The sequence below is a fragment of the Battus philenor genome, unplaced genomic scaffold (assembly GCF_028537555.1).
Source record: "Battus philenor isolate CCGP_79_NKW_IND1 unplaced genomic scaffold, ilBatPhil1.0.hap1 SCAF_10, whole genome shotgun sequence".
NCBI classification, from domain to species: domain Eukaryota; kingdom Metazoa; phylum Arthropoda; class Insecta; order Lepidoptera; family Papilionidae; genus Battus; species Battus philenor.
Window position 1 is genome coordinate 3,824,790 of NW_027181662.1, and position 15,901 is coordinate 3,840,690.

At 31.3% G+C, this 15,901-nt stretch overlaps 1 protein-coding gene across 1 annotated transcript in view; it reads left to right on the forward strand.

The window, feature by feature from the left end:
• The window catches only part of chp (chaoptin), an 82,730-nt gene that overhangs the window by 40,245 nt on the left and 26,584 nt on the right, over positions 1–15,901 (forward strand). The window contains exon 2 of the mRNA XM_068766534.1: positions 12,457–12,546. Within this exon, the coding sequence (XP_068622635.1) occupies positions 12,457–12,546 (90 nt within the window). The remainder of the gene's footprint in view (positions 1–12,456; positions 12,547–15,901) is intronic.

A 15,901-nucleotide genomic window follows, 5' to 3' on the forward strand; every position in this document is an offset into this window, starting at 1 on the left:
GTAAGACCGTAGTTGCGCTTTCTGCAACACGTGTAGCATTTTATTTGATATGAATAGATTGTACTATCTGTTCATTGCGATGGTCGTCTATAGTTTGAGAAATTTCCTACGATAACCAGTGTATTGATTTCTTCTTTCTGTTTTGAATATAACTTAAAGTAACTTCCTACCACTAATGCATACCGGGTCTGAATATTAGAGTAACCCATTTCAAAAACACGTTCGTGTCTCAGATAAATTTGAAGAGATTTATTATTACTTACTTAAGAGATTTATTATTACTATTTTACTATAGCCTAGTACTTCAACGCTAATGTTGAAGAGAGATCGGTCTTCATAGAACATCAATTCAAACTTTTATCCCGTCTTTTTATTGCTTCCATTGTTGAAGCGTGCGTTCATCTTAGTAAAAAGGGGCAAGATGAAATAACACAGGTCGCTAACAATTTATGACCTTTATCAAACGTACTTTAATTCTCTTTAAACCCTATTTGATCGGTTTATGGACAGCTTTATGATACGGATAAGAAAAGCTATTTTGCTATTTATTCCACTCGATTTTTATTAAATAATATTACTAACCAACACGTGACATATTTGTGTATTAAATTACTAAAACAGAAACATAGTACTAATTATTCAGGATTGAAATTTAAGACGAAATAATGTGAGGTCGATCACCACACAGGTACGTACAATAAAAATAAAAACACCTTGAAAAAACATATCCTACGATTCAAAATCCATAGAAGATACAAGTAGAGTCCAAAGTAACTTGGTAACTCTAAATTAAACTTTCATACTAAGTAAGTTCCTCACGCATTTCTCATAAGCAAGATAAAATTATCTTTTTTGTAATTGTTCCCTCTGTCTGTTTTTATTTTCAATTTTGTATGACGCGAAGTGATAAAAACTCATTGAAACAATGAGCAAAGGTCAGTGGGCGTTGGGAATGTGATTATACAGAATTTTACTAAGAATATGATGTTCAACAAAAATAAGATATCAAATGACGTGAGTATTACAATAAGTCAGCGGGAAATAGGATATTTTGAATACTATATAACTCGGAAAGCAGTACAGTAGGCTATGTAATTCTGAAAGAGTAGTATTGTCTTCTTCGGCCAAAACTCCTCCTTGTTACGTCATGCTTTCTCTACTAAGGATTGTGACCCTAATCAGAAAGTTTATCGCACACTATGTTACGCCTTTTGTGCGTGCATTGCTTCGACTGTTGCGGTATCGAATGAAAACTAGCAGGTCAATTTAAGGCTAACAGATCTCAAGAACTGTTTGAAAATGACAAAAGAGAAAAATACTCCGGTCTGCAGGGACAAAGATCCAAATAGCCTGTTAGGATTATCATAAGGTAGCCAATTTCCAGAACAAATAACAGAAGAATCAAGATCACCGACGTAGTTCAATGTTGCTTGTCTAAAGTTGCAACCAATGGCGGTTGGGCCGAAAGGTTCTCTTCTTTTCTGTCTCTGGACCGACGACATTGTTGAGGTAGGAGAGGCATATGCCTACTTCATCATCTAAAGGTAAGAAGAAGTTAATGTCAGACGGAAAAAAGAACAACAAAATCTCGATCCCAAAACTGAGAAAGTAAAAAATTGTGTCTAATAATAAATCCGTTTCGAAACAAAAATATACGAGAGTTTAATTTTAAATATTATTTTCAGTACTATTTTCAGTTATTCATGTCAATGTATCTGGAAAGATTGCGATGACTATTCAGTGACTCGAGTTCAAAGATATAATGTGCCATTGCACTTAAGTCTAGCGAAAGCTGAGTGGTAATTGACTACTCGATAACTGCAACGTTGAAATGTTTACAGCTACCATAAACCGATCCAATCTCCGGATTTTAAAAATAAAGCGAGTAATTTTAAATTCAGAATGTATACTCACTATTAACTGATTCTGGTTCAATTTTTTTTTGTTTTTTTTTCCTTTCTTGTTGTGTTTTATATTTGTTTTTTTTGAAAAAAATTTGAAAATCATTCCCTGCATTAAAAAATATAATACATAAAAGAATCCGTATATATTCTTGACTGAGTCACAGTCTAATAAGAACGTGATAATGTAATTTTGAATCATCTTTTTACAATCCTATTACAAATATATGTTACAATAATCGTAGTGGTATCGTTAAAAAATAAATTATTTTAGATTTTATTATTAGTTCCTCATTTTACTATGTGTATCAGGATATAGGTATAAACATATATTGAAAACAAACTAAACAGTTTTCAAACCCAATGTCCTTAAGAACAACTAATTTGATCTAGTAGTTGTTTCATATATTTATGCATTTCTTTTATTTAAATTAAATAAAGATAGTATTTGGACATAACATGCAACGTGTAATAAGATTCATTTAAATAATATATAATGGGAATACTTTTTTTAAATAATTGCTTTTAACATCTATATTCTCTTTGTGAATTTAATATGTGATTGTGTTTTTGAATTTAGAACGGAAATATTTAAATCTGCGAATACACGGTTACTTTAAACCCGTTATTAGTCTCCTGGTGAGGCTTGGATTACTGACATTTTCCCAGGTAACAGTGTATTTGGGTCACCTAGCCGACGTGAAATAACTTGACGCAACCCATAGGCGATGGAAGCCGCCCCACTTCGGTTGCGAGCCTTACCGCTGGCAATTTCGAAAAAAAATCTTTTTTTTTTTCACTATTCATGCTTTTTATATAGATGCTCTTAAATGGTTGAATTTGAAACGAATCGATTTAACTAATTTTCATTAAGCTTACAACATAACCTAATCTATATAAAAATTATTAATTATAAATACTACGTTAAATAGTTATGTATTTCTGAAATCTGCCTGTTTCTCTGTCAATGTAAATTTTCATAAATCAGCAGACCATCTCATGTGTGAACATAATCGCTGAGTTTACATGATTAATGACAACTCACGCATCGTATCATCTGAAAATAAATAATGATACCGTAGTAAAGGTAATAAAATATTTAGGGTCACGCCGAACGTCCGCAATTTGTAATATTCATTTTTAAATACACTTTTATCTTTTATAAAATTTGTTGTGATATTCGACAATTGTGATTGTTCATTCATTTTCGTATCTTCACTGCAAAATGAATAAAATAAAAAAAAAAATGTTTATCAAGAATAAAAAATTAATATTTCAAGAAAAACAATAGTAAAGTACGTAAGTATTGACTCATTTCATAGACCACAATAGGACTTTGTTTCTTAAGTCATAATCAATAGACACCTTTTGACAAAATCATAAAACCGCATATTAATATAATAAATATTTGTATCAATATTATTTTACATACGTAATGATCCTATCCTAAAACTTATTGTTTTTTGTTTACATAAATTATATAAAGTGTAATTGTATCTCTTCTGACATACATCTATAGTGCCCTAGTGAAACATTATTCAACGAACGAACCTTACATGTTCATAAATCAAAAACTTCGTCAAACCACAATATTCGTTAGAGTCGCTCGCAATAAAAACATGCAAAATAAATGCATCTATTCATTATTACTGCGTTGTTCAATTTAAAACTTTTTATCTTAGATATTAAAGTTCATTTTTAAACTTAGAAGCTCATTTTCAACATCGCATCCTTTCCGTCTGTCGTCGGTTGGAAAATCACATTCGCTTGTTAGCATGTGGGCATAATCTAAAATTGAAAATTTTAGGCGAAATAAATGTATGTATGAGGTAAAGGCTGCGTTACCATATTTCACTCCCACACAAATTCAATTAAATTTTCTTTGTGGACCCAAATTTTGATTTAATAACGATTATAATTGACTTCGAGATTTTCAACCACTTCACATAATAAAAAATTATCAAAAGTTTTGTTTTTAATCGATAAGTAATCTTAAAGCTGAATCGGTAATTTTTTTCAAACATTTACTTAATACATTATCTAAAAATATGTACACTTTTATTATTACAAAACCTCTTAGCTAAAACCATGACTACAATGTTCAACTTAAAAGAAAAGATGAAAAAAAATTCGATGCTCCAAAACAGCCTTAAAAAATACACAGTAAAACCATTGCACATTTAAGCAATTAACAGCCAACTACCTATCATGATACGCCCTTTGATATTGTTTCACCAAAACAGCAGTCCATTTTATATTTACATCAATTGCTATGCGGGTTACGCCAATATTTATAAATTCTTTATCGATTTATTTATTTTTAATGTTTACACAACTTGTTTTTTTTTGTGGAAAATCGTCACTTTAAGTATTTTAATCTGGTCGTATTATAATATAATTTTCTAAAGTAGGCAATGGTCACAGAGATTCCAACATTAATGAGATAAAATGTAATTCAATCTCTCGTTATGTTTGTTCGGAATCTACGCGTTGTTTGTTTTCATAAACGCATATTTTAAAACTAGCCCAAAAATCAAAATAAATGTTTGTTACTACTGCGAAATGTATTTTAATAAATATAGCACCATGATCAAAGGAAAAACAATGTCTGATAACAATTTCGCAGTAATATTAAAACAAACAATTATCAGCCTCTCTTGAAACTCGATTTTCAGCCGTCAACACGACAGTTGAATCCAGGCGTAAGTATCCACAGCGTCAAGGCTTTCAGTCAAAAAATATTAAAACTTTCAAATTCCGCTAAATTTAATTTTTCGGGAATGAAAAAAGGAATTGACTCTAGTACTACAGCAATGTACCGGCAACTCGAAATGTTTCTGTACAAAAAAAAAATAAAAACGTTAGACGGAAAAATATTTTACATTTTACCGAACTCAAAGCTCTTGATTTTTCGTAACATTTGTGGAAACATTTGTGGCGTTGGAAGGGTTCGTGTGTAGTGTTAAAAATATTCGTTTCAAACTTTACATAGAACGTATCGAAACAAAAAATAATTAAGTTAATATAGGTCGGTTTTTTCGGTACTTCGTTACGTAAGCTAAATAAACTTTCTTCATAATGTTGTTTCATTTTCTAAAAGCTTTAAACTATATTACTGCTAATTACATCATAATTTCTGTGATATAAATATATTCTTATTATAAATATTTCATTAAATACCTACTTTTTTACGTAGTCATCAATTATAAATTCACCTCTATATCTAATCGTGGACTTAAGAAGTCAATATTCAAACCACACCAATTTCTAGACCGTACGTTCTCCTTGCGTCCATTGCGTCTATACGATTAATCATCAAATTATATCCCGTCCACCTGAATTAAACCACTATGATATATCTATGGTTAATCCACTTATAATTTATTAACAGTACTATGTGGATACAATTTTCATTATTCATTATATCAGCCGTATATAAATAATAGACTCCGAAATTTTAGATTTTTTCTGTGCCAGATAACTCAACACACGTTTTCTTGTCTTAGTTTCAAATAATCAATCCTAAATTAAATAAATAAATAATCATTAAAAAACATAGAGTTAAATGACTTTTTCATATACACAGCACAGCATTACTATTTAAACTTTTTTTGTACACCATAGACAATAACTAGAAAAAAAAGAAACAAACCGTTTAAAGGTACAAGAGGCGGTCTTATCGCTCGAGGCGATTTCTACCAGACAACCTTTGGATGGAGATGAGAGACATGAAAGTGTGGACTGTTTAGGATGTACGTACCTACAAATACGTACTCTTGTATATATATATATAAATAAATATATGTATATATATGTATGTGTGTGTATACATATCTATAAATTTATATATATATATAAATTAATATTATTATATATGTATATATTTACGTGGGAAAAAGTATCATATAAATACAAATAAATGACAGAAGTTACACAATTTTCTATTTTAGAGGCTTAAGTCTATTTACGTTTACTAAATAAGTATCGCTTATAATTCTCCAACACGGGAACCGGCGACAAGTAATAGGTCATGGTTAAAGAAACTTGAATTTTCAGATTGATACCAAAAACCTTCAACAACTGCTTTTATAATTTTATTAACACACGAGTAACAATTGGAAGCTTCACTCGAAATTGTAAGATTTTTTTATTAAATCATCTGTAAAGTCTTGTCAAAGTTATAGAAAATAGATGAAATAAATCGTTAGTCTTTCTCATTTTATAGCACTATCGAGGAAAATGTTTTTTTTTTTTAATGAAGCCAATTATACAAAGGAAATAACTATAAAAGTTAGATTCTTAAGTACTAGGCCGGTTATATGAAAACGTGTTACTTCAAATATCAGGGTTATAGCACATTTAATATTTGCGATGACCGCCGGTATACAACCGATATGTAAATACAGCGTCCCTGTTTAACAGATAATGTGGAAAATATAGGACAATGGAAACTTGTCATCTTTTTTTTTTGAAGACGTTGAACGAAAGAGCTTACAATCAATCCAACTTAGAGTATCAAAACAATAAAAAGTTCGTAAGTGGATTTGTAAAAAGAATAAAAACCGTTACTCATGAATTGGTAGATAAGATCTTGATCGAATTTCAATGATTGGCTAGTTTCAAATTATATTATCACGTCACGTATTACATATAAACGTTTCATATTTTATTCATTCACATTCTACACTCAGAGCTACCTCCCTTATATTCGTTCGGGTCTACTATTCAATCCGGAATGGTGAATGCTACATATCTAATTGAACAACGCTTTGTGAATGCAATTTTTGAATTGTTTTTGCAAAAATCGCAGACCTTTGATTATAATAAAGTCTGTGATAGAAATATTTCGTCTGAGTAAATGAATAACCTTGATAAATGCTTCTAAGAATTCTTTCGCAAAAATAAACTGTACATTTCTTCCTAGCACTAATAGAGGTGGCAATTAAGTCCTTGTTAACCTCACCGGCACATTAAGCGTTGCACTAAGCTTAAAGTGAAGCCTCATTAATTACGGAGTGTTGGTTTACTTGAAAATGAAGGCTAAATTACTTGACTTACATACCAAATATTGAATTTTACATTTAACCTTCTCTTATATACAGTTGTAATGTTATGCATAAAGTAATACACATTTTTCAAATATTTTTATAACTTAAAATAAAAGATTTGAACTTCTAAGAATATATAATTTAGAGACAAATATTAAATTTCGTGACTTAAACATTTATTTTATTTCGAATATAAAAAAAGTATTATTCAATTTTGAAAGAAACGTGCAAGTTTTCCTGGGAATAGTTGATGTCATAAATACCAAATGAAAAATGTCAAAAGTCATTTACAATAATAAAAGTGTAATAAAATCTGAAACTAGATTTCCGATTGACAATATTTGTTCATAAAAATGTTCTACGTTTTCAGAAAATTTCCCAGTGGATTACTATCAAAGTAGTTTATAGTCAGAACAAATCGATTTTGAAAAATTTGTACCGGACAGTATCACTTTGACGTTTCATTCTGCGTATCTCTTTTATTTGTTCTTTTTTAAATATTCTCGCTAATGTTAGATATACAATAGCAAACTTTTAAATATATTGTAGAACTTATGCCATTGGTTATTAAAAAAATTAATTAACAACAAAATGGTATATTGGCTACAAATTCTTAGATCGTGATATAAAATAGCATAGAGTCTATTTCTATATATAAGTGTTAAATGAAAACACTGCACAAATAAAACGTCAAATTTGAATTCATGTGAGATAAAAAGTACTTAACATTACATTTACTTTTTAATAGTTCTTATTTACAAGTTTATAGTTCCTATTTACAAAAACTTACCTTTGACTTCTTACATACTGTATGGTTCTCCATTTTACATACTTGGAGATAAAACTGGCTCAGTACGAACTGAAGAATGTCACATGTCTTTTATGTGCTACAATATACTAACTAATAACTACTAATAACTTAAATACTAAAGGAGCTCTTAATGTGATAATATTTCCTCAGCGCAATCTTCTAAAATAAATTTTTCCTTCATGTTCGAGAGTAGCAGCTGTATACAACATATATAATGGTTAGGCTACTATTAAAACAAACATTATTATTTCAGCCAGACCACTGCTAAACATAGGTCTCACCTATAGATTTTTAATAGGACCGGTAGGAAGGGGCATAAATAAAGCGCCTTCCATCGAACTCAACAAGGCGTTCTTCGCAAGGCATTGCTTGCATACACACACACATATATATGTGTGTGTATGTATATATATGTACCATTATAAAATGTATAAATATGTATATATATATATATATATATATATATATATATATATATATATATATATATATATATATATATATATATATATATACCGCCTGCCTGTAAATCATCGCACCAGTATAAATATTAACTAATAACCCCATTCAAAGTTTTTAAACGTTTTTAATAATTGTAACAACAAGCTACAATTATTAACAACGCTGTTGGTTCTGGAGTGTCTCCACTCCACTCCACATGTACACAGGCAACGGCCTACGAAGACACCTTCCAACCGGTCATATTGTAAATTTATGGGTGAGGCCTATGTACAGCAGTAACATCCTATTGCTGAAATAATGGTGATTGTATTTAATAGTTCTTTAACAATTAATGTTAATCGTGTGTCAGATTGTGCAAACACTAGTAACCCGTATCTATTTACTTATTACACATCTGAATCAAATAATAATGTTTAGGATATAATACAGTCTTTATCCGTACTAGAAAAAAACTGTATTAAAAGCATTATATTTGTTTTAAACCGTTCATGTGGAACTTTCAATAGATATTTTTTAAAGCTATGGATGGATTAATGATAGTTCAATGTCATTATCGATCGCCTTAACAAGGGCTTCTGACATTTCGCAGAAATCACTTGAGGCTAATGGCTCTTCACGTGAGCGTGCGGAAGTGTTTGAGCTGGAGGCATGTGCTTGTTGGTTCGTTACGCGATTCTATCGATTTCCATAAGATTTATATGCACATACAAATATGACCACTTTATTTCTTTTAATTGTATGAAGCACATGCTTTACCAATTGATAATTATGTATATATGTTATATTTGAACTATACTAATATATAATATATTAGAATACCGTTTTCCTAATACTTTATTGCTTCTCCAACTAAAACAGGCTCTGTAATTAGAAATAATTTTATGCCACAAATTAAAAATGCAGTGTGAAATTCACTTTTCTTATAACTTATTTTACTTGAAATGTGTACTGTATATTGAGGAATAGCTGTTGGAAAGCTAATATTAAAAATCAGTTACTTTAGTTAAACATATATATATATATACTCTATATAAATTATAAGAAAAGTGAATTTAATTATTTATTACTAGAAATATCTGTGAAATCGGTAAAGCAACATTCAATTAAGTAAATCGTAGTAACTTAATATCAGATCGTATTGAATTTCGTACTAATGAACGGTAAATTCAATAATATCTGTTTAACTAAAGTAACTGATTTTTAATATTGGCTTTCCAACAACTATTCCTCAATGAAAAACCTTTTTTTCAGTAACTTAATTTGATGTTAAGTATGAAGGTGTCGTGATTAAACTTTAGCATATGTTCGCAATTCAGAATAATTAAAATAGTAGTAAGTTTTTTTGTTAATGAACTATTTACTATTCTAGCTAATAAGCTAGTATTGGATGGTTGTGTAACGATTAAACAAAAAATGACTACAAAAAACAAAATGTACATGTTTATTATTTATACAATATAGAGTGCTTCTTTTTTTCGTTACAGTTGACACTCCTCCATTAATTTCCCAAAACTTTTTCAATCCATCCAAAGGATGTCAGCAAAATTCGCGGAATGCGAAAACCCCGCCAATTCAGTATTTCTATTATAGTGTTTCTATTATGTTTATGAGATGGTTTAGCTTCAGGATTGCAAGACTTCGTTTTTAAAAATAACTTTATTAATGATTCACTCACAAATATTCAAATAACGTAATTAAGGTGCGATACTTCGAGAGCTGATTTTTGTGTAGTCTTATTGAGGAGCAGTTCCCCTGAGTGTAAGTCAGGATTGCCGGTCCCTTTTTAGTTTTAGAGTAGGGAGTAGTAGAGGGAGAATATTACGTCATCGTCAGCGGCATATCGAAAAGAGGAATATCACTGAAATATGATTCTTTATTTACATCAGTACCTACATATCATTACCGTCGCATCGAAAACGGGGAATTCCACAGAAATAAAATTCATTTACGTCGGTATATATACGCGCGAAGCTCAAATGAGTATACACACTTTTATTTCGGTTTTCGTGTTTTTAATACTTCAAGACCTATCAGCCATAGAAAGAATTCACAGAATTACTTGGCTATTTATATATGCAGGCATAAAGAGTTCTTACAATTATGCGGCATATAAGTGACTAGTTTTGGCAAAGTTTGTCAACGCATACCGCGTTTCACTCATTGACGGACTCGTGGGTTAACATTTAGTCGATTGTATGTAGCTTCAAGTTTGGCAGCTATGCAAACCTTAGGCATTACTTAAAGTATGTCGTCTATTAAGAAGACGATCGTTCTCTCTTCGCTTAAAATGTGTCAGCGATCGAAACACGTGGACCAGCATTTGGGCGATTGCATCTAGCTTCAAGTGTGATAGCTACAGATACTTTAGATGTTACTCGAAGTACGTCGTCTGTCAATAAGACGACCGTTCTCTCTTTATGTGAAGTGTAGCGTCGTTCAAAACACGTGGACAAGCATTTGGGCGATTGCATGTAGCTTTAAGTATGACTGCTACAGATACATTAGATGTTACTCGAAGTACGTCGTCTGTCAAAAAGACGATAGTCCTCTCTTTATTTAAAGTGTGGCGTCGGTCAGATCTCGTGGGTTAATATTTAGTTGGTCGCTTCATATGTCGCAGTTAAATCTTTCTCTGATCTCAATACGCTTACACTTTATCATCAGCTCCAAGAACGATAGATATTAATATAATTCCAATAGTTCTTACTCTATGCGTTAATAGCTAAATGTGACACATGTGCTCAATCTACGCACTAATCGCTAGACACTAATATGTTGCATTTATATCTACATGTTACTTGAATGTCCAATAAAATGTACGATTATTATTATTGCTATTAATAACTTTCGTATATCTGGGCTCATTATTAAGTTTACTTTTCTTTGCTGCATCAATCCCTACGCGCACATAAAATGCGTTTGTTACTAGCGAAGAACAATTGTGCACTACACAACAATTTAACTTATAACAGTTAATTTTAATGTATTATTCATGGGACTTATTTCAAATATTAATATTGCAACGTAATCCGAAGCGCATAATGCGGCTTCATGTTTCTCAATTTTTTCAGAGGAGCCATGCCGACATTAGTCCTTTGGATTCCTATAAAAAGTACCTTTACATGGTTGCTGTTTTTAAAACTTTCTTAAACGTAAGCAGTGCGAAGCGTGAACCTGTAACATTCGTCATATATTTGACTATTTCATAACTATATACCATTGTTTTAACTTTCGTCATATTGTCACTGTTTATTTGCAACCACAACAGTGCTTTTTTATTTTTAGATAATGCTTTCGCTTGCATTGCAGTCAGCTTTTTATATGCGCCACTTTTGTTTTTACTTGCTACTGAACTTGACCTAGAAAGTTTATACGAACCAAGTTGTATCGTACCGTATCTGTTGGCGATGTTTTAATTAAAACAGCGTATTTTATGACACCGGCTCGTTTCATTCATTCCACATTTTTTATTTTCGAAGTGCATGATATATTTTATTTCAAAACATAAATGTTTGACCTTCGCCTTGAATAAAAACTGAACTACCACGACTCATTTAGTTGTGAGTTCTAGGAGAAAAAAATATTATTTTTAAATGTAATACAGCAATAAATGAACTCATAATATTTGGATTGTTCGGGATGTCGCTGGATGTTGGCAGTGCAAGACCTGTCATCATATCGATCTTTGTGGGAGACCTATGCCTTGCAGTAGTCTTCTATTGGCTTAGATGATGATGATCATAAACTCGTTTAGTTTTATACTACGCGCATAAGGAAATCTATCAATTAAATCATCATGTACAAATGCACCAACACTATAGTTACTGTGTAGTATTTCTGCAAATGTTTTTGGCATCTAGCTAGGCTGATAAAATTAATAACTTTTTCATTTCGCTTCAAGAGACTACTTTCTCTGTTTGTGTTACCAGTGCTTGTTATTCATATCTACCAACAAGAGTGTCTACAGCTGTGCTTAGGTCTCCCCAATATGATCGCTTGAAAGCGGCCAACATTTGTTTAATTCTAAAAAATTTCAGAGCAATTTTTCATTGCAGTTATGACAAAATTATTATCGATTACGGATTAAAAATAAATGATATTGTCTCACTTATAATTGTTGTTCCGTGTTCGTCTTTATATAACATTTATTGATCGATAAACATACCTGCTCTCAATGAGTTTGTAAATTCTTTTGATAGACATGAAGTTTATGTTATTTTTTGTTTCTTTTCAGAGTTTGATGGCGATAATCAAGTTTGGCTACATGCTCGTAGTCGTCACATTGCTCTTGATGATATGGGCTTCATTGGCGAGAGCATTAGAAGTGAGTACATTCATTCGGACTTATAACAATATCACACGATTCCACTTTATTAACACACCCATTGTTATATATGTTAGGTCCTTACATATGAACTACTAATTTTTAAATTTGAAATAACAATAAACGTTCTAAAATCACGCTAAACGATCAATTCAAAACTAAATTGAGATTGTTTTAATTTATATTGAAATCAGTACAAAGTCACCAATATTGAGAATGAAAATTTAATATATAAGGATCTAATGATATTTATAAATTTGTCAATGATGTATTGTTAATATCCTTCAGCGTCTCTAATTTTGGGCCTCATTGGTAAGCTCGCAGTCATTAAAAGAGTTATTGAGAGGGTTATTGCCGAGACGTCTCCATGATATGGAATCAGAAATAAAAGGATCCGTAAGCAAACAAAAGTAACCGATATTGCCCAGCGAATGGGCAAGTTGAAATGGCAGTGAGATAAGCGCAAAGCGTGAGAAACATATACCTGCCGCAGCCTTAAGGTTCTGTTCTGACCATGGATCTACAAAAGCAGTCTAGTAAGTCCAACTACAAACGACAGATGACCTTGCTAAGGTCGTCGGAAAATCTAGCATTTAAGCCTTTTCCAATTAGTCTTATCGGAAATCTTTTATGGGGAGGCTTATGTATAGGAGTGGAGGTTCTACAGCTGAAATGATGATGGTATGGTAAAACATAAAAGTAATGATGTGTCTGTTCGATTTTTAAATACTTTATAAATAATTTAACTTTATGTTAAACTACAATCGATCACTTCATTGGCATCATCCATAAGTTTTACTTTTATTTTAGTCGTTATTGCATTTTTAAACAGTAAACTGACGCCGACAAACGACGCTGAAGGCTGGTGGAATGCTGCTTTACCCGTCTATTTATAAATGAAAAAAATGAAGAGATTATATCTGCCTCTCATAGCTCTGCTAATATGTTGCCGTCGGTCCAAGTGTTATGCCGGACCCCTTAAGGTATTTAAGTCAAGTGTGAATGAGTCGCAGTTTCTCGCTTTACTTGTGATGTAATTTGTGGTGATTGATCGGTCATGTTCCTTCATCGGACTTCATTAATAAGAGCTAGAACATTACATATGTTCGCAAGTTACGTCAGCCATTTCTTTAACATTTACTCATGTGTGGTTTGGTACTAACAGTGTGTTTCATCACTCAATCTGTGTGATCTGTCGATGTTGTGTTACTCTAACAATATTATATAGGTCGATGTAATAAATCTGCTCTAGACATGTATCAAATCCGTTAACATATTTAATTCGAATACTTCAAAAGCAAATGCCTTGTTCGCTTCGATCAGTTTTAATTTTCTTGGAAGAAATGATTTCTACGTATGTTTGAGTTTCGAACATTTAATATTGCAAACACGAGTCTGCTTTGAGAAGGAGCACGTAATAAGGATTTCAAAGAATTAGGTAAATATGAATTGGAATGCAAAAAGTATTTATGTAGATATATATTATCTTTTTATTCAATTAAGAGATTACTGATTTATTGAATACAATGTAAAAAGGCGAATAAAAAGGCTTTCTAATTGTTTTTATTTCAAGTCAATCATGTACCTCTCTACAAAAACGACTGTGCATGCTCTTGATTTTTGGGGCGTAAAATCTTTCTTTCCACCATGGCTAAAGCTTTGTGAAGTGATATTAATGTTAGCCGAGTCAAGTCGACATCGTCTCTCATGTCCCTTACACTAGGTCACTTCAAGAAGAGTTCGTCCAAGAGATCTAAGAGCTCGGAAGATAAGTTCTCCCATGTTTTGGGCTAAACTCATCTCTACTCCCTGCCTCCTCGGCTCTGGATAATCTGCAAATGTCACTTAGGCTGCAATATAAGCCAGGTCAAAAAAGCTGAGACTGCCAACGGAGTCCTCAAATTTTGTGCACTGCCGTTAGAAGAGATACGTATTTGACGATTAGGCAAAAGAGGCTATCCGTTAAAAACAAATAAATCCTGCAACCTTGTTTTTAATACTGTGTTCGACATTATTTAGATCTTTTTAGTTAAACTTTTGTTAAGTTTAGTGGTGGAAACTACTAATAATATTTATACAGGATAATTGAAAAAGGGCAGTAAGAGTTTCTAAAAATATATATGACATATTTCCTGGCAATTACACCCTAATTACACGCAAAGTACACTCTATTCAAAAGTCAGTGGTTTCAGAACTGATCGATAACATCGATTTAATAATTCTGATTACTAAATATTAAAATAAATTTATTGTATATGTATCAAACAGATTACTTTGTACGGAGTTATTGAAAATAGGCTATAAACCTTTGAAGCCTTTTGCTGAGAAATGAACTATACCCCCTAAACACTTTTACATCTATTTGAAATCTGCCTGTATAATTTTACCTCTTTAATAACATTTACCATTATAATTTTCTGATAATGTAAAATAAATTAGTCAATTTTGTGATTGTAAAGTTCGAATACCTATTACTTGTTCGTACACCTGGTGCTAATCTTGCTGGTATTCTAAGCTGGTATTAATCTTCCAAAAGATTTTTCTTTTTTTCTTTTTAAGGTCATTATTTTTTTTTGCTATTCTAAAGAGAAACAGTAACTTAATTAAACATTAAAAGTATAATTTTCGACAAGACTATCGTGAATTATGATATCAAAATTATTTACACACGGTTAAAAATTTTTGAAACCGTTATAGTTGAACATTTATCAAAATGTAACACAAATTAATATAATATTTATTAAAAGTTTTTATTATCTGATTTCAATTGCGTATTTTTTGGTCGTTGTATTTGGGTTTCCATATTGTGGTTGCATGGTGTGGTAGTTGAGAAACACGTCAGTTTGTGAATTGTAAACATGTTACCAATGTATCCATTGTATGTGCTGTATTCCTTGTTAGAGATCGTCGTGTATTATAATACATCTACAACATTAAAATAAGTTCAAAAGTACATGTTATAAAAAGGTTACACCCCTTCTATTTCATAGTATAAACGGTATTTGAAAAAAGATTATAATTTTTTTTTCTCTAAAGATGCAAAGACAATTAATAAAGCCGGAATTAATGCCTGTTGACATTTTACACATGCTCAGTGACATTTGCACCTACCTCTCACGTTAGTAAAACAGAAATAAAATGGTATATCATCCATTTAGATATCTTTGGTGGAGGCCGACAATGAGGACTGAATATTAAGTTAATAAAACATAGTACACAATAAGATACAAAAGAAATCCAAGGCGACTTTTGTAGACGACAAAAAATCGAATTGTATTGCTTAAAAAAGAAATTGTACAAGATAATTGTGTAAACGTAAATAATCATTTCTAAATAAGCCAGTCACATAACCTCA